The 19,408-nt window shown below is 44.9% G+C and overlaps 1 protein-coding gene across 1 annotated transcript; it reads left to right on the top strand.

Annotated features, from left to right (window-relative positions):
* Positions 1-534: 534 nt before the first annotated feature.
* Positions 535-18,897, top strand: DHRS7 (dehydrogenase/reductase 7). The gene is made up of 7 exons (XM_053980585.1): positions 535-692; positions 5,373-5,525; positions 11,062-11,168; positions 11,477-11,716; positions 16,562-16,684; positions 18,096-18,311; positions 18,686-18,897. The coding sequence occupies exons 1-7, from the start codon at positions 557-559 to the stop codon at positions 18,719-18,721; spliced, it is 1,011 nt and encodes a 336-aa protein (XP_053836560.1). The 5' UTR covers positions 535-556; the 3' UTR covers positions 18,722-18,897.
* The last annotated feature ends 511 nt before the right edge of the window (positions 18,898-19,408 follow it).

Below are 19,408 nucleotides of genomic sequence, written 5' to 3'. Positions count from 1 at the left end.
ACCTGTCGCAGGGGCCGGGGGTGCCTGCGGCTGGGCTGGCAGCCCTCGGAGAGCTCCAGAGGGGAAAGGAGTCGCCGGTGTCTCGTAGGGACAGCCACGAGGCTCTCCAGGAAAACGGGCAGTGGTTTTTGTTCTCTGAGCAATGTTTGGTCTCTGCACACCGAAGCCAAGCCCTGGATGCGCTCCCGCCGCCCGGGACGTGCGGTGGGCAGCGCTCTTTGCCGCGGGGAAAGGCCGGGCAGCCCTGGCTGCCTTGGGGGCACGGCGAGGAGGGGAAACAAAGCGCTCCGCTCCCAGGAACCGACCTTCACCCCCGGCGGCACGCTGGGCCTCTGCCCCGCGGACCCCGCGCTTATCGCCGCAGCCTTGGGCGCCGCGGGGCCGGGCGGGGAGCGCCTCCCGCCGCGGGGGGAGCGCGGCCGAGCGGAGCGGCGGGGAAGGGAGGGGACGGGGGTGGAAGGGAAGGGAGGCGGGGAGGAGGCCGGCGCTGGCTGCGGGCAGCGGGGGCGGCTCCCGATAAAGGGGCGCCGTGCGGGTGGCTGGCGGTGCGGTGGCGATGGCGTGGGGGTGCGCGCTGTGCCTGGCGCTGGCGGGAGGGGCCCTCCTGGCGCTGCTGGTGCAGCTGCTGCGCTGGCTGAGGGCCGACGGGGACCTCACGCTGCTCTGGGCCGAGAGGTGGGGGAAGAAGCCAGGTAATGCCGCCCGCCAGCAGCCCCGGCAGGGGACCGCGGGGGCGCCGGGGGCGGGCGCGGCGCGCTCGGTAAAGGGGGTGGCGGGGAGCACAGGGGTGCTGGTGGCATCAGCTGTCCCGTGGGGTTGTCCATAAACACACCCCAGAAGTGTAGTTTACCTGCCCTTTACCTGGAGAAGGCGCGTGGTGCCCCTCGTGCTGGCAAGGCGGCTCCCAAAAAGCCACTTCGCGGCAGCCGCGAGCTCCCGCGGGTCTGTGCCCAGGGCTGGCTCGCTTGGCCCAGGACTGTTTGTTTTGCAGAGTTTCTGGGCAGGTTCCCGGTCCTGGCAGGGCCCCACGGAGCTGCTGAGCGCAGGGCACAGGGTGGAAGGAAGGCTCGGGAAGGGACGAGGGTGCCTGGCCCGTGTGGCCGGGACGAGTGGCTTTGTAACCTGTTTAGCTGCTGCTCCAGCCTGTTCTGCGATCAGATACTGCGTTCACAGGGCTGTCCAAAGTGTTTACGGTGAAGTAAACATGAGTATTATTAGTGCTGGGGCTAACAGGGTTTCCTGTTCCGTGGATTGTGCTCTGAACGGCTCCAGGGAGCAGCCCCGGCACGCGATGCTGTTAGGGACTGTCACTGCATCTCTGTGAGGTGCTACCTTGGTCACCTGGGGGACAAAAGTTCCATGAAACTTTCAGACAGGCACTTTCAGTTCTTGCTCGTGTTGAACTTTCTACTCTGACTGCGATTCTCCCTATTTCTGGACAAAGATCTTTAGAAATCATAGGTTTTGTTTCTTTAATAGAGGCTTTTGGTCAGAAAAGGCACAAATTTGTGACTATTCCCCCTTAGTTGAGCCTGCTGGGGTGATTTGTGGCTGCTGTGAGCTCCTGGATGCGGGTGCTTTAGGTGGAAGTGGAGACTGGGGACAGAAGGTGGGATGAGAGACACTATAGGATACCCCATGTGGGAATTGAAATGGGCTGTTGGGTTGAGATAGGGAGAAGGAACTGCATGGAATGAAGGTGGAGTGAAGGTTTGAGCTTGGGACCATGATTCCTTAGGGGATGGTGATGCAGGTGAAATTTGGTGTGAGGAACAGCTGGAGAGAAGAGTAGGGCAACTTGAGATATCCTTGTCTCCTGCTCTGAGCAGAAGCTTCCTGCAAATGTGCATCCTTTTCTGTTCTTCATTAGATGGATTAGCACAAATAATAAAGGTCTAAAAAATAGTGCATTTAAATCAGTGTGAACAATCTTTTATAGCTGTTTGAGTACTCAGCCCAAAGCTTTTTATGAACTCCATCAGAACGTTCCCTTGCTGTAACAAAACTGCAAAAAATTTTAGTGTGTGGACTTTGTAAAGAGCATGGAAAGAACCAGGACAGAGAAGAGAGATAAATCTTGACTAATACAAACAGAATTGAAGTTTTGTCCTGAGGGATCTATGTGCAATACGCATCAAGATGTAGGAGCTCTCTTGGGTAAACAGAGTATTATTTGAATGTAGCCTTCAGAATTATTGAAGGCCTGGAAACCCTTTAAATAGTTTAAAAATTCACATGCAGAGACAAGTGTAGTGGAATTTTATGATGGGGTTGTTTTAACATGTAATACAAGAAGAATCAGGCAAAAACTCATCAACATAAGAGGTCAGCTGTGTTTTGGCCACCTCCCCTTTCCCCCCCAGCCTCTGTGCTTGTAATTAAGTAAAATATATAGCTGAAATAGTGCCATTTAGCAAACCAGGTAGGAAAACAGAAGAGACATACACTAGAAAAGATGTTTCATTAAATAACTTCTCCCTTCTCCTTCTCCCTGTATTGTGCATGTAATGTAGGGTGCCTAGGTAAATAATGTGTGGATCCCTTAATTTTTAATTAAAGGTGTTGTTAGAGCTATCACTCTGGCAGTCATTATATTGTGTTATCATTTCTACAACATTATTATGGGTGTTGAAGTTTTTGGAGATGAAGGAATTTAGCAGAAAATGGACTGATGTCCTGTGCTTCTTGTGCTATGAACTATAATTACAAAGAAAGGCCTTAATATAGGTAAGACTTGGTCCGATTCAGTGGTTCAATTCTATAGGGAAATTTGACTTTTGGATTTATTCACTGGCAGGTGCTGGATTGGTTCCCATCCTCTGAATATGTGTGTGGTCAGGACAGAAGGATTTTTGGGTGCTGGATGCCTTTCCTTCTGTTTTGTGTTTTTGTGAGTGCCTAGAAGTCACCCTAAACCCTGTGCTTTTCACAGGCAGCTTAATATTATCAAGCTAAGGAGGAACCTTCCATGTATGAAAGCCCTGCTCTTAAATTTAGGAATAATGGTATGATTCTTTAGGGCTCTGGAGTAGATGTTCTGTTTTAAACTTCCCCACTTCTAATATTTTTCCTGAAGGAAAGGACTTAGCAACCTTGTGCTATAAGAGCTATAAAATGTTGGAAAAAACTCTAAGCAGAACTACAAAACAACTTTTTGGGTTACTTGCAGTGCTAGTCAACCTCTCATTTTTCATGCCTTGTAGCACAGTAGTTAATAGTTAGTAATGGCATAATCTACTTTTATTTTTTAATTTGGCATGGTTAATTTTTAAACTTATTTCCAGCAACAACAGGACATTTATTCTGGAGCAAAGTTGATGGTTTGGTTCTTGTTCTGCACCAGCATTTGAAGGTTCCCATTGTGTTAACTCTCAGTAGTTCAGTGCTTGGTAATGATCAGCTCTGGGGAATAGGTGGGAAAAACTCTCCTTATCTCAGTTAATTATTCTGTTCACAGAACAAGATCCTGAATAACTGCTGAGAAGCTGCCCAAGACAGATTGGGAACAGGGAAACTAAGTGGTAGGAGGAAGTGGATTTGTTTTCAGTAGCAAGAGGAATGAGTGTGGTAAGCAGGGTTGCAATTATGTCCATGTGTTGTTTTGTTCATGTAGTGTTTGTCTGCTCAAGTTTTCTGCAGGAAAAAATGTAGTAGGAGAGGCAAACTCCCATGTTTATTGTGTTTAGTTCAATAAATTGGGAATCTGTTGGAATAAAACTGTAGGGAAAGGGTGTAAATAAGCTTTACAGACAGCAGCCATTTGTTTTAATGATGAGCACAGTGGATATTTCTACAACTTCAACAGCATCTCGTTCCACCTCCCTAGTTCATAACCTTAGAATACATCTGTCCTTTGGGAAGTGACTCCTGTTGCTGTTGTTGGTGTTTTTAGAAACAAGAAACTCCAAACAATCCCAAGCCACAAAAGCCTGGGTTGAGGAGGGATTTTTTTTTGGGCTGAAATGCAGTCAGCTTAAGAAAAGGCAAATAATACTTACTGCCAGCCCCACAAAGTCAAGCTGAGCTCTGAGTCAGTGTTGAGTGCTCACTGCCTTTGTCTGAAGGGTGAAGGGTTTTGGTGCTGGTCTTTTTGTGGGATTTGTGCCATTAAGACTCCAAAAGTAGAAATCTGAATCACAGTGTGGTGTAGAGAGAACCAGGAACTGATTACTGGAGAGAGCAGGAAGTAAAAGCAGTCTCTGCCACAGTGGAAAAGGAGTATTTTTTTCTAAATTAAATTAGTGGTTAAATTTCAGTGAGCTGAGAAATTCTACTCTGAGCCTTTTCAGAATGGAACTGGCTTTAAATCTCAGGAACTAACTGCATTTGGCTCTGATATTTGAATTATGCCATGAAATCTTTCGTGGTTGGCTAGATGTTGGAATGCACAAACTTGGGAAACAGAGGGAAGAGCTCCTGTCAGCAGTGCTTGGGGTGAGTCAGATTTTCCCCAAGACTGGTATTCTCTATAGCTGATCTTGAGGAACACAGACATGTGTCAGCCAATGATTCCTTCTGGAAAGTGCTCTGATATTTGTGATCTTTCACCCCTAAATCATGTTCTGGAATTAACTGAGTGATTTTTCAGCCATCTGTGGTGTTGATGATTTTGGATATATGTGTGGAAAGCTGAGGCTTTTCCCAGTGCCCAGGTGTACCATGGAGTGGGAATGATTGTAGACAAGTGGGAACAGGCATTATCAACAGTGGAGTAAATGGAGCAAGATGCTCTTAATTTTACTACAGGTTAAAAAAGCATGTCAGGGCAGGAGCTGGGGAATCCACATGTGAATTTACACCTTGGGAACTCTGTGTACTGTGCCCTAGCCAGTGCAGGAGCTAACCTGCATCAGATGCTAAACAAAGCAGAGGAAAACTCATTTGGGTTTTTGTGATTAGCTGTCTTTCTGTTCAGAGAATTTTGCTCAGTCAGCAATTACTCTGGAGCATTTTTTGGGATGAAACATTATTTGGAAAGACTTGCTTAGGCTTTTGGTTGTATTTGCAATACAGTAACTGTTTCCTGTCAATTCCAAGAATTCTCTTCCCCCTTTTCCTCTGAAACTCTTTTTGATGAGGTTAGTGGAATTGTTATGTGTGGATGGCCTGCAGAAATGCAATCAGATTTCTTCCATCAGGTAAATAACCTGTGTTTATTCAGATTAGCCTTGGAACAAAGTTCAAATGGCAACAGAACAGCTATGAACAATTTCACAAATGCATGTGACTAAAAAATAAAGAAGTCAGGATTTTGTAATACCCCCAAATGAGCATATTTCTTAAAAACTGCACTAGATTACACCCCTGCAGTGAGTTAGATGCTTATCCTAGCATTGGCAATGTGTGAACTGCTGTCTTGATTCTTTTGATAGAACATGAACTGCGTGGCAAGGTTGTCTGGGTGACAGGAGCCTCAAGTGGCATCGGAGAAGAATTGGCTTACCAGCTGGCAAAGCTGGGAGCCTTGCTTGCCATCTCTGCCAGAAGGGAGGATGAGCTGCAGAGAGTGAAAAAGAAATGCCTTCGTAAGTACAACTTAGCACTTCATGCAGGCAGTTCCACCCTGGCTGGGCTGGAATTGCCACAGGAACACTAACCCACATAGCATCAGAATAAATTTAACTATGAAAGTCAACTTTATACAGAGCTGGAATCTTCTTTTTGTGAGTGAGAAGCCTTTGTATAGACATGCATTTCAACTTCCTACATAAACCACTGTTACCTAAAAATCTCAATCTCATCAGTTGCAAGTGCTCTTGTAAGATACTGGATTAAGAAATGGAATAAATACTGTGGGGAATGGAGGAAACAATCCCGGGGGTGTTATCCTGTAAAGAACCAAACCACGTAGCTGCTTGCTGCTAAGAAATATTCTTTCTTCAGGTTTGTGCGCATTACAGGCAGAGAGAAAACTGACTTTGCTCTTGGTAAAATGGACTACATCAGAAAAAGTTGCACTAAGAATGTGGAAAAAGGGGAATCTCTTGTAATAAAGAGGAAAAAATGTGAAGCAAAATTTTAAACTATTCCAGTTAGCTTTCATATGCCTGATGACTCAGTGGTCTGGCTTCATTCCTCCTGTTTCTCTTTTTCCCTCCTGTTTTCTGGCTTGGCAGCAAGAGGAATAGGCAGTTAATTCACACTGATAGATAGAGAGTTTGAACATGATTAACATTATGCATTTTTTCAGACTATTTATCCTCTACAGCTCAGGATGGAGTATTTTATGTGGAATGTGTTATCACACCAAGAGTTCAGTCTTAGTAATGTTGACAGAATGTCCACAGTCTACTTGGAATGTGTGCTAGAGAATAATCAGATGTTTTTCTTGGATTAGCACCTAGACATGTCTAGAAAGCTGAAAGTTGCAGCAGCCTACTCAGAAGAGCTTTCAAGGAACTTTCAAAAATGCACAACTCCTTTTATCCTGGTTTTATTTTCTGAGGGCTCCAAAAAGCAGTCACCTAAAGAGTTTGATATTTAAAAAGAGGCAGGGGGCATGTGATGACAGTGTGGTGAAGTGGCAATTGTGACAAAATCCCAGTGCTGTCTGATGCAATGGTCAGCAGAAGTCTGCAACATTATTTGCATCCAGGCTGTTTGTTGGGATTGCAAAATTGATAACATGAGACAGGCTGGCAGCAGCTGCAGTCCTGGAGAGGCATTTTCAGGAAATACGTGTGGAATGTGCTAAGGAATATTCAGAAATACTATTTCAAGTAATGTGCACCAAGAGCATTGATTTATCTGAGATGATTTCTGCCTCTGCCAACTTTCAGTGGCCCTGTGAAGGTCTGAGCTGTGCCATACACATCCTTGGAAGTCTTATGTAGCCCTGTGCTTTGAAATGTTTGCTACTGACCTTTGCTTGAACTGAAGGTCTGATTAGTGGGAATATCAGAAACTCTTCAGTAACACAGAAACATAACCAGGGCAGGCAGTGACAGGACAAGGGGAATGGCTTTAAACTGACAGAAACCAGGTTTGGATTAGATATTTGGAAGAAATTCTTGCTTTTGAGGCTGGTGAGGCCCTGGGACAGGTTACCCAGAGTAGCTGTCCCATTCCTGGAAATGTCCAAGGCCAGGATGGATGAGTCTTTGAGCAAGCTGGTCTAGTGGAAGGTGTCCCACTCCATGGCAGGGGTTTAGAATGAGATGACAATTAAAGTCCCTTCCAATCTAAACTATTCTATGATAGTTCATGTTTTCTACAGCCAGCTTCTAAGTAGGGGAAGGTAGTAATTGGACCCACTTCCACTCTTATCCTTTGCTTCTCAAGGCTGTGTAAATCCAGCTTCCAGCCCTTTTCTTGACTGTTAATGTGTGCCAGCCTCCCCAACCAACTTAGTGGCCCTAGGCTTCACTATCTCCAGTTTATCAGTATTTATTTTGAACTAGGGGGTCCAAAGTTAGACATAATGCTCTAGGTGCAGTCTTAGAATGCTGTGGAGAAGCTCTTAAAAATCCCATTCCCGCAGTGTGTTTTTATTAGTGCAGGCCATTAGCAATTGCCATTGCCAGAGCCAGCTGCTGGCTTGCACTCAGCTTGCTGCTGTCCTTCCATCAGGACCCAGGTCCTGTTTGGAGATCTGACCCTCTGGATGTTGGCCTGCAGTACTGCAGAGCACCATCCTGTCCCAGGTGTGAAAAATCTGCATTTTAATTTATTGAGTTAATGTGGTTTGTCAGACTATTCTTAGAACTTGTTAAGGTGCCTCTGCGTGGCAGTCCAGCCCTGCAGCAGGACTGCTCCTCTGAACTTGAGGTTAAATCAAAATTTTATGAAAATCTGTGGTTTTTTCCCACCATCTGGGTCATTAACAAAGATATTCAAGCACATTGATCATGGAGGGATGCCACAGCTGATCACAAAAAGCAATTCAGTTGGTCAGGCCATGCTGAATCCATGGTGGCTTTTCCCACACACCTTCTTGTCCTCCACTTACTTGGAAATTGCTTTCAGGAGGAATTGCCACATGATTTTCACAAAGACTGAGGTTAGGCTTTGTGACATTTGTTTTCTTGCTGTCCCTGGGGAGCTACTCCACTTAGAAGAAAATTCCAAAAAGGAGTGACATTGGTCAGCTCTTGTAAATCATAGATGCAGATTTTGCACTGCTTGTAAGTGCATTTCATCCCTAATTTGTCTGACTCTGGCAGTGTTTCTTTCCCCAGAGTGTAGCCTCAGGAGAGTGGGAGACCTGAGAGGAGATCTAGCCAGAGAAGACTGGGGCAAAGAAGGCATTAAGTACCTCAGGTTTTTCTGTGCATTTCATCATTTCTTCCTCACCATCCCTGTCCAGCAGTGAGCTCACTCTGTCTTTGGCCTCTCTTTTGTTGCTGCTGGACCTGTGAAGCTTTTGCTGCCTTTCACATTCCTCAACTCCAGTGGAAATGGCAGTTTCAGCTCCACCTGGATGTTGATCTTCCTGATTCCATCCCTGCATGCTTGTCCATGTGCTTCCTGGGTGGCCTGTGCCTGCTTCCACTGCATGTTTTCTCTTGGCAGCTGAGTTCAAGACTGTCCTGTAGGGTTTGAGTAGCACGGGGTGGATGAAGTCTGAGCAGCAATGTGCAACATCAGTGTGAATTTGGCTGATTTATGGGGCATGATTGGAGCTCATGTGCTGCAACACGCCTGCTGTACAGGTTGAGCACAGCAGCAACTGAGCTGTGTCAGAAACAAGCACATATATCTTGTTCAAAGTTTAGTGACACCACCCTGTGGTACAGGTTTGTGCATTCTACACTGCTTAAAAACTGAGGGAGAGAGAGAAAGAGAGAGAGAGAGAGAGGGAGAGGTAATCTCTGTTGAGTCATGCACATGCCAGCTCAACACTTCACTGCACTTGGGCAGGAGGGAGAGAAAGCAACTTGTATAACTCACTCAGCTCCTGCAAGAGGCTTCTCTGTTTCCCCCAACCACTCTTTCTCTTTCTTTTCTCAAAAATGTTGGAGGCTGTTTTCTCTCAAAAACCCTAATAAGAAAAAAATAAAGTAGGGGCGGATGTTTCTCTGTTTGGCAAAGGTCAAATATGATTTAATTATGGATAGGCCAAATGAGTGACAGAAAATCTCAAAGTGCAAAAATTATACAGTAATTGAGGTTGAAATGGACCCCAGGAGGTCATGTTGATCAGCCTCTGCTGAAAGCTCAACCTCTGTTGAAGGGCATTTATACAAGGGAGGAATAAAAGAAAGAAGAGGCAATGCAGAAGAGCTGGAAAATACACTCTGAGCTATGGTGCTATCATGTCATGAGAAACTGCTGCCTGGGATTAATGTGTATTGAAAAGAATTGTTGCTCTGAAACACAAGCAATGAACTTTAAGGTCTCCCACTAGGGACCAAGTGTTTCTTCTGGATATCATAATTGGTCCTTTAAAAAGCTCACTTAGGTAGCAGGCAAAAGGGGCAGTGGATTATTAGGGTTTGTTGGTAAAAGCACTGAGGAGCACCATTCTGGCAGTGCATAAACTGGGACCTGTATGTGCCTTCTACACCAGGCACAGTGCTGGTCATCAGCCAGAAAACCAGTGGGCTAGTGAATGGGAGAAGGAGTTTAGAAAAGGGTACCAGGAGTGCTTGGTTTTTGTAAAAGCTGTCTGAGGAGTGCCTGAATTAAGGACCCTCACCCTAGAAAAGAACTAAGGAAGCTGCTGGAGACGCACAGTTTGAACGTGGAAATCCTGTATGAGGTTTCTGGCTTAAAATTTCCTCATGTCAGACATTTCTTACATCTTATAAAAGAGCACTTCCTTCTTTACCAGCAGCCTGTGTCTCTTGCTCTGCTCTTTCCTTTCTCCCCTGTGTAGCTTTCATGGCTGGGCTGACCCTGTGGTCTTGTTAACCCATGGCAGAGACATCCACACCCCAACAGGTATCAGGGGTGCAAATCTGCTTCAGGCAGCACGAGGTAGAGGTGTGTCCCTGAGAGGGCAGCTTAAACTACATTTTACTGCTGTGTTTCTGGAAGAAATGGAGGAGAAAATGCACATGGGGGGGTTGGAGGGAGCAATAAATGGAAATACTACTAGCATTAAGCCAGACTGTTGGGTTTATTATTTATTTATTTAACCAGTGGCTTAAATACTAATGACGTTTGAACAGAGGCAACTCGTGGGTTGAAGTAACCTCTTTATTTCTATATGACTGTTAAGACAAAGTTCAAATTGCTCTGTATTTGCAAGTAGTAATTAAAAAGTCTAGGGCTCTCTGAAGAGGGCAGCTGCTTAAGGGGGAGCAAACCAAACCTAGATGTGGCTAGGAATTGATTCAGGGCAAGCATAGCACTAACAAACTAATAGAAATCATGTAAAAATTCTTGTTAGATGTAGTTTAAAAAGAGCTTGAAATGATGAAGATTTTGTTTTTGTGAGTCATCTGCCCCAAAACCCCAGGGTAACAAATCACTGCTCAAGAAATGCCTTCTATGGAAAAGGTCAGTTGTTCTGAAGAGACAGTGGATGAAAAACGTGACAAAAAGGCTGGAACTTGATGGCAGCTGACTTTTATTTCAGGGCATGGATATGTTAAAAGTTGTCAGTTAAACAAAAATCTTTTACCTCCTCCCAAAAAACCCCCAATAATTCAGCCTCTATAGACTTTGCCTCATAGCTGCTCAGCTATGTATGTTGTGTTTTGGGTGTGAATTGTACGAGTCCTGTTGTCATGCTTGACCTGCTGACATCCAAGCTAAGTGTCAGGGCTCCCAATGTGCTTCTAAATCCCTCAGTGAAAAGTTTCAGTTGGATTTTACTCCAAACTATTGCAATTTATTTGGAGAAGTGAAACTTCTGCATTGTGCTACAAAGCCTGTTTAATAAAGTCAGGCCTTTCACATACAAAAACATAAAAACGCTTGGTAGGAACAGATTAAAAATAGATTTTGTGTGGGGGTCAAAATGAAAACAAAGCAAGCATTTTATTTCCAACTTGATGTTATGGTTTCTTGATGTCTTCTTTGTGAAAATGTGGTGTTTAAAAGAACGTTATGTTTCCCACAGTTCTGATGTTGAGAATCTTATCAGCTCCCATTCCCTTTATGGTTGTTTTTCAGAGATTAGCAGCCTGAGTGAAAATGATATCCTTGTTCTGCGTCTCGACTTGACTGACAGATCCTCTCACGAAGCTGCAACCAACAGTGTGCTCAAGCACTTTGGCAAGGTAAGATGTGCTTCTGGGGTTAAAATTTTATTTCTTTGTCTCCTACATCTGCATTTATGCTCACATTTCACTTTTATTTTGCTGTATGATAAATTCAGCATCGTCTACATCTTCCTTCAGCTTCAGTGTTAAACTTGCCAAAAAGTACCTGCATTTTTGTCCCTTCTGTTGCTTGCTACTGGTTTTCAGCAACAGACAAATAATCACTGATCTTTCCCAAGGACTAAACGCTCACTGAATTGCCTGAGGAAGCACAAATATTAAAGGAAATTGTGTTTGTATTAATTTATCTTCTTATCTTTCTGGAGATTGATGTTCTGGTCAACAATGGTGGGCGCTCCCAACGCTCCTTGTTCGTGGACACCAACCTGGATGTCTACAATGCCATCATTGAGCTCAACTACCTGGGCACCATCTCGCTGACCAAGTATGTCCTGAACCACATGATCCAGAGGAAGAAAGGGAAGATTGTCACTGTGAGCAGTGTGATGGGCATCATGGGAGCTCCTCTTGCCACCGGCTACTGTGCCAGCAAGCACGCTCTGCAGGTGAGTTACAGGCTGGAAGTTAATTAAGTTAATTAAGAGGACCAGTAGCAGTGCTGTACCAAGAGGGCTTCGTTCTCTGCAGAAAACACAAGTCTCACCTGAAATTTCACATGGCATATGCTACATCCCCAGGTATTGAAAGTTCTTTAGAATTAATTTGCTCTGAAATGTGAAATAGCCCCCACTGTAGATTTTTTTTTTCCTGAATGGAATGCAAGTGCCAGCTTATTTGCTTCTAACCACTACATGGTTAAATTCCAGTGTGAAACACAAAACCTCGGCCTCTGGCCTTCAGATGAGGGAATACCTCTATGAGAGCATTATTCTGTTGCATATAGAGCCCTGATGTTCTCAGTTCATTTAGGGAGAAAGAGTTGCTGGTGAGAGTTTTACAACTTCAGGAGATCTTTAGGACAGTGAAGTGAGAACATTGAGTGGTAAGGCAGACTGCTCAGGGGAATGAGAATTCCTGATCCACCTGGGAACAGCTGAACAACTCTTCCCAAGAGTTCTGGATCTTTCTGTGGTGTGAAGAACTGGCAGCTCACAGTGCCATGGGAAGTTATCTTCTACCTAACACTTAACACTCAACTTTGTCTGGAAAAAAATTTTGAAAGCGGTGTCAGTTGAGTAGAAAAACATAAAAGAGGAGTTCAGAGAAGTTTCTGCCTGTGTCATTGGGGAATCTCTTGTTTAACTAATAAATTTGTTTGGGCATATTTGTCTTTCACCACTGTTTGGCTCCTGCTAATGTACATTTTGATCTCAGTAAAACAAACTTCTGCTATGCTCAGTGATGGTTTAAAAACTGGCATCTTCTTACTCCCTGCTGCATTTCAGCACATGAACAGAACAAACAACTGCTTAAGCCACGGGATCAATGTCTTTTGGACAATTTGACCAGCAACAACAAAAATTTAACAAGTAGCTGACACTGCAAAACCTCTTGCAAAGATGAGGATGTAGAATATGGTGACAGATCTTTGCTAAAAAAAAAAAAATTCAGTTTGTGATGGGGAGAGATCTGCTGCTTTTCACTGGAGTGGCAATGCTGGAATTGCCCATTACAGGCCAGCTTTTGGGTTAAGCCTGCTAGATTAAAATTAGAAGAATGCAATGAGCAGAAGCCTGACTTCCCTTCATGCTCCTTTATTTATTAAATGTTCTTTCGGTTGAATTATCTTTGGGTGTGGTGCAGCTGGGCTAAGCATGGCTAATTAATTGCAGAGCACAAGGAATTCACATGTTGCTTTAAAAATACTCAGAATTCTCAATCTCATGTTAAGATTGAGAGCACAGACAAAGCTTTAAAAAGACAGTTTACTAAAATTAATTAAAATAAGCTGACTGACCTGCTTCTATCTTTATTAGCTTCTTCCTCTGCTCAATAACCAGGCCAGACTCCAAACCTCCTTGTTTCTTTTACAGTAAGTCTAGAAACAAGTAAGTCTAGAAACACTAGTTGCAGGTGTTGAAACAGGACTTGCAATATTGATTTTGGAAATACTCTCTCTGAGACTCTTTGATCAGTCTAGAGTTGCACCTAGATGAGGGCATGAAGCCCCCAGAAACTAGAAAAACTTTTTTGAAATAACAAACTTAACCAGTGCAGTTCAGATAAAGGAATTCTGTAGGAAGGGCAGCCCTCCTTAGCCCTCTAGCTCATTTCTGATGGTGACTAAAAAGAAATAGAGACTGGAAGAGGGGAGGGGAAAAATAAGCCAAAGCAAAAAATGGTGATTTTCCTGTTCAGGTTTCCCAGCATGTATCCACCTGTCCTGTATTCTAAGATTTTCTTGAAGGTTGTGTTTTGGCCACCAGTTATTAAATATGTGAGCCCATCTGACATGGATTAGTCTGTTGTGGTTTTTGGCTTGTTTTGGTTTTTTTTTTTTTTTTAATTCATGGCTTGGAATCTATCACAACTGACACACTTAATGCTGCAAACTTAATTGCACCTCTTTTAAAAAGTCCTTCGTTTTGCTTAGTTTTGTTTGGTTTTTTTTTTAGTTTTTTTTTTTTTTTTTTAGTTTTTTTTTTTGTTTGTTTGTTTGTTTGTTTGTTTGGGTGTATTTTTGGGTTTTTTAAGATTCCTTTAAATGGCAGTTGTAGGAGGAAGGAAGGAATTCTGCCCGGAATTAGAATCTGTTCTTGAAACAATCATGCTTTGATTCATGCCAACTGGAATTCTTCATAACAATGTTCTACTGATGAAATTACCCTTTATTTCAGTGCTGGGAGTGCTGTAAGAACATGAGTCAAGCCCACGGGAGTCTGCATCTGCCTGGTGCATTTTCCCTCCTGGGGGGATGGTGCTCATGGAGATCATGTGCCATTCACCTGGCTGTAATTCATCTCTTTGGTGGCATGGATCAGGAATGGTGGCCTTCAAAATGTTCCTTCATCAGGAACTTGTCTAAGAAACACATGGACTGAGCAGCAACAGCTCCTCTCTTTGTTCACTGTCTGGTCTTTAGTGGAATTTCTTCAGTCTGGGCTTGGTGGAAACACTCAGGTTCTTCCTTTTGCATTGGAGTTCCTTTACTGCTCCCAAATCTGGGTCTGTCCCTGCCTGAAGTTCAATAAAAGAAAGCACTTATTTTTCTTGCTGAGGAATTTAAAGCTTCTCTTCTGGGAGGAAGCAGAGGAATTTCATACCAGCTATCTTTGAATATCAAGGATAAGTGCTGGAATTAGAAAACATGTGCATTCTGTACACAGAGCCTCCAGAGGGGACTGAGTCTATGTGAGATTCTGGTTTCCAAGAGGCCCTTGGCAGTGTGCATCAGCCAGGATTTAGGGTGAGTGAGTGTCCTGGCCCTCCTGTGTTGCTGGTGAAGGCTGTGCCACTTCTCTGGTATAAAACCTTGGAGCTGCAACATGAGGGAAGGATGTGGGACAGCAGGATGGCTGCAGAGCAGGAACAGGAGCTCTGGCTACTTGCATTTTGTGTTTACAGGCTGTGCAGCCTTTAATGGAATCACCCTGGCTTTGACCTTGCCCTGGAGCTGCTGTGTGCCTTTGTGTGGCTGCTCAGGTGCCCAGTTTTAGGTGCAGCTTGGATCCCAGGAGCCTCCCAGCACCTGAGCAGGTGTAGGAGCTTTGTCAAAAGTGACTGAGCCGTGCTCTGGCTTCCCTTCCATCACAGCATTCCCAGACACACGCCCTTCCACCTCCCTGACTCCTGGAAGTGTGTTCCCTTCAGGCAAAATGGGAGCCAGTTCTGTCCCTCACCTCCAGTGGACAGGGAGTGGTGGCCAAGTGGGGGTTTATGTGCCTTTTTAGGTGTGATTTAATTTGCCTTTTTGGGTGTGATTTTATCCTCAGCTGGACTGAGTCACCACCTTTGTGACAGCACTGCACAACCTGGGGGTTTGGGGTTTTTCTGAAAGAAGTGGGCTCAGGATCCCTCAGGGAAGGAAGGGGATGAGGAAAGTGCAGGCTGGGATGTGGCATTAGCCTGGAGTGCTGGATAAAACACAGCTTGTGCACATGAGGGTGGAGGAGCCAGGGGAGGGCCTGGCTTTTTAAACCAAAACTGCTGGGAGTCAGGAGCAGATTCCCATCCATCCAGGAGCAGATTTCTGGGCACATGAGTGTCCAGTGTCAGAATTTAGCCCTCTCCAGGCTTTGCTCACATGCTGTGAAGATCCAGCCCCAGATCTGGGGCCTGCAGGTACTCACAACTTTAAATTCCTGCTCAGTGTTTTTAAGGAACTGAACTGCAAAGCCTGTATGGAATCCATAAATTGGAATTAGCCACAAGCTACTGGGAAATTGGAGCCCCTGATCTTGGTCAGAGTGTGCTGCTCCTTGCTGAGCTTCAGTGGCTTGTCCCAGCTGCTGGTTCTGTGTCACCACAGGCCCTTGTCTGACTGGTTTTAGCCTGTGTTGCTGCTCAGGGAAGAGCTCTGGGCCAGCCATCCCTCCTCCCAAGCTGGATGGGAGTAAAGTGATAAAATTTTACTACAGTGGGAGAAGTTTATCAGCCTGTGCTCACTCTGTGTCTCTGTTGTGACACAAAATTTCGTGTTGGAGTAGATACAGGAGGCTATTGGTAGCCAGGTCAAAGATAAGACATGATGGAGTGTTGGCTAAATCATCCTCCAGAGTGCTTGACCAGCAGCTTTGGTGGAATGCACCCTTCTGAATTGTCCGTGTTTCCCGTAAATAGTTGCTATCTAAATGTGAATTTAGAAAGAAAACCCTGTATCCTCGTAGCTTAAAGAAAAGTACTACTCACAGTTTTTGTAATTTTGGTTTAACTTGGATCCACTGGTAGCATATTCCTGAGCTGAAATAAGATTTGTATCAATGTGGCTGACAATTTCAAACTCCATAGCAAATTCAGTGCTGCAAATGAACCCCCTGAAGTGTCAGGGTGCATTTTTGACTTTGCTATGCTGAAAATAGTCCTCCTTTTCTTATGTAAGCCATTGCCACTGACTTCATAGAAATTGTGTAAACTCTTTATTGTAACCCCAAACAGCAATTGACCTGCAAAAGGTAATTTCCATGATATTGCAATACTTAGGATTGGTGGCATTTCCACTGCCAAACAGTAAGACTTGTCCTGAGTACAGGGACAGCAGAATCTGGCTGTAGTTTAGAGAAATTACTGTGTATTTGGTCAGATGAGGATGGATTCCTCACTGGTTTATATATCAATGTCTGTAACTGCAGATAAAATGTTAAAATAGCCATTGATTGTGAAAAGTCAAAGAAAATAGAAGGAATTGCTTGTAGTGGAATCTTTACAGTATAAATTTGTATGAAAAGATGCCATCAGCTAAACCTTGCAAAAAACATGGGAAAGGAAGATTTCACTATATTTTTGTCTTCTAGGGATTCTTTAATTCTCTGCGGACTGAGCTGACTGACTACCCTGAGATAAGCATTATCCAAATCTGCCCAGGGCCTGTACAGTCCCAGATCATCCAAAATGTCTTTACTGAGAATCTTGCAAAGGTAAGGACTCAGTTCTGCTGTGACAAACCCAACTTCTGCTGTGGGGCCAGTGATCCTTTTGTGGGGTACTTCTGTCTGGTTTTGTCCTCCCTGCAAACAGTAACCTCATCTTCTTACCAAGAAATGCTTTGAGTGGTGCAGAACTGTGAGTACTCTTGTCATCTGTGGTGGTATCAAATGAAAATTGAGTTTGATAATTGCTATTCCTTCTCTCTTGCAACACAAACAACCCAAGCCTAGTAAAATGTACTGTACAGCCACTGTGCTGCAGTTTTGGGAGGGGAAAGCCAGGATTTTCTGGCCACAGCTCTGCATGGGGAGTGCTGTCCTTGCTGCACAGGTAGGGTTTTGTTTGGCCTGGTCACGCTGTGCCCTCGTGGGTGACGCTGCTGCTGGCACAGCCCCGGCTCAGCTGACACGAGCTGTGCATTCCTTTCCTGTTAGGGATTGTTCCAGGAGGAAAAGCAAAACCTTCCAGCTGCACAATGGCTTTTAGTAAAGGCTGTCTGACAAAGCAGCTGGCAAAAATCGCTACTGTGATACATCAAACTGTAATCTGCCCTAAATTAAATTGATTTGAAGCTCAGGATGACCCACCAGTGAGGGGGGAGGGGATTTCTCATTGTTGAATCGAGTTCTGGAACGATTTTTGTGTTGCAAAACTTCTTACTTGCCTGAAAGAAAAGACGTACTTTTTGAACAATGGTGAAAGTTGCAAAACACATTCCTCAGATTTCAGTGTGGCAGAAGACCAGGGAGGAGGAGCAAATCTAGGCCAGAACTGCTTCTGCCCTGTGAAACATGACAGATTGCTAGAGTGGCCTGTTATTGCTGGAGTGAAATGTGCACAAGTTCACAGGGCTGTGGTTTATGTTCACTAAATGATACACAGCAACAAGACCTCGGGCTGATGTCCCTGCTCCAAAGCAGCTGGCTGCTTCTCTCTTGGTTGAGATGGAGAGAACTAGCAGGAATATTTAAGTTTATGGGGAATGTGACCTCACCTACTCACTTTGCTACTTGAGTAACTTGTAGTGTAGAATGGGGCAGGCACAGCTGGGAACTGGGGAGTTCCCATTCCTCAGAGCTGCAGATGGGGGAACTTGTTCAACAATCCCCATCAAGCGTAAGCTTTGCTGAAGAAGGACAGAGCTTGGAGATCCATTTTTTAAACCTTTGATCCATCAATGGAGGCATTAATTAAAAGAGTTAAAATTTGAGCCAAAGGAAGGTGGAAAGTGTTCCCACACTGAAAATCAGAGCATAGTGAGGGATGGGTTCCCTTGCCCCAGTCTCTGGGTGAGTTCTTATGGGGAAACTGGGAGTGTGTCTGTTGCACGGAGCGTGGCCCTTTTCCTCTGTCACTCCCAGGGATGGAGTTCTAACCCCTCCCTGCTCTGTCCCCCCCCAGTCCATCGAGAACAGCGGGGACCAGTCCCACAAGATGCCCACGGATCGCTGTGCCCGGCTCACCCTGGTGAGCGTGGCCAACGACGTGAAGGAGGCGTGGATCAGCGACCACCCCTACCTGGCCGTGTGCTACCTGTGGCAGTACGCGCCCACCTGGGCCTGGTGGCTCATGAACAGGATGGGCAAGAGGAGGATACAGAACTTCAAGAGTGGAATTGTGAGTGTGCAGCGTGTCCCCCTCTCCCCTTGCTTGCTTGTTGCACTCTGCTGCTGTTCTCTTCTGCTGTGGGAATGTTGGGATTGCATTGCTCCTCAGTCACACTTAGAGCCCTGATGCGCAGGGCAGTGTTCCATTCCTGCAGTGCTCCCTGGTAGATGCTATTTATTCTTTTGGTGCAAAAAACCCTCCCATCTTCAAGTACTGCAAGAATAGGAAATACAAAAGTAAGGGTGGCACAGGCTGCTTAAAACTTTGTGCTTTCACACTGTAACTGTCCAGGGTCACAAGCTGCTTCAAAGTAAGTCTTTCACTCACAGTGCTGTTTTAAACACAGGGTGGGGAAATACTGATTTAATGTCCTCTCCCTCCAGGATGCTGATGCCTCTTATTCAAGAAAGAAGAAGTAAGGACAAGTGTGTAAGAAATTCTGCTGTACTTGTGCTAAGGCTGAGAAACTTTTCATATTGGGTGACTGCAAACAGCAGCTTTTTTTGGTTTTGTTATGTCTTTGTCATTCTGTAAATTGACAGATCTACCGAGCTGATGACATACTTGACTAAATAAAAATTTCTTTCTAAACACACCTGCTTCGTGCCAAACTCCCACAGGCTGAATTTTTAAGCTTACAAGGACTGAAACACATGAGAGGCCGGGCTGCTGCTCTGACATGGGCAAATACCTGGTGAGCAGCCTAAAATGATAGACCCCAGGACACTGTTTCCCTCACTTTCATTCTTAATTCATGTTGATTAACAAAACCCCACAAGAAGATGGGTATGGTATAGAGGGTAAGGGTGTCTGGTCTGTGCTTGGGATGTGTTTCTTGATCAAAATGTGTGTTCAGGGCTCAATCCCTTAATTTCTGACACAACATCAGGACTTACTCTCTGGCACCTTTCTCAGCTCTGCTGCCCTTACACTGCCCTGTGTGTGATCAACATCACAATCTAAAGCAAGGAGGTGTTGGGAAGAATTAAATAAAGCTCTGCACACAGCTGGTTAGAAAACAGAGCACTTCAGGGGTCTCATGGGATAACAATGGGTCCCGAGCTCAGTCCCATTGCTGAGAGTAATCCCAACAGCAGCCTGTGAAC

This window comes from Vidua macroura, chromosome 6 (genome assembly GCF_024509145.1).
Source record: "Vidua macroura isolate BioBank_ID:100142 chromosome 6, ASM2450914v1, whole genome shotgun sequence".
Taxonomy (NCBI): domain Eukaryota; kingdom Metazoa; phylum Chordata; class Aves; order Passeriformes; family Viduidae; genus Vidua; species Vidua macroura.
Note: the sequence above shows the minus strand (reverse complement) of the source record. Positions and strands in the feature narration are given on the sequence as shown.

Coding starts and splice junctions, on each gene's coding strand:
- DHRS7 (XM_053980585.1), top strand. CDS start 557: ATGGCGTGGGGGTGCGCGCTGTGCCTGGCGCTGGCGGGAGGGGCCCTC. Junction 693..5,372: donor GAGGTGGGGGAAGAAGCCAG/GTAATGCCGCCC, acceptor TTCTTTTGATAG/AACATGAACTGCGTGGCAAG. Junction 11,717..16,561: donor CCAGCAAGCACGCTCTGCAG/GTGAGTTACAGG, acceptor TTTGTCTTCTAG/GGATTCTTTAATTCTCTGCG.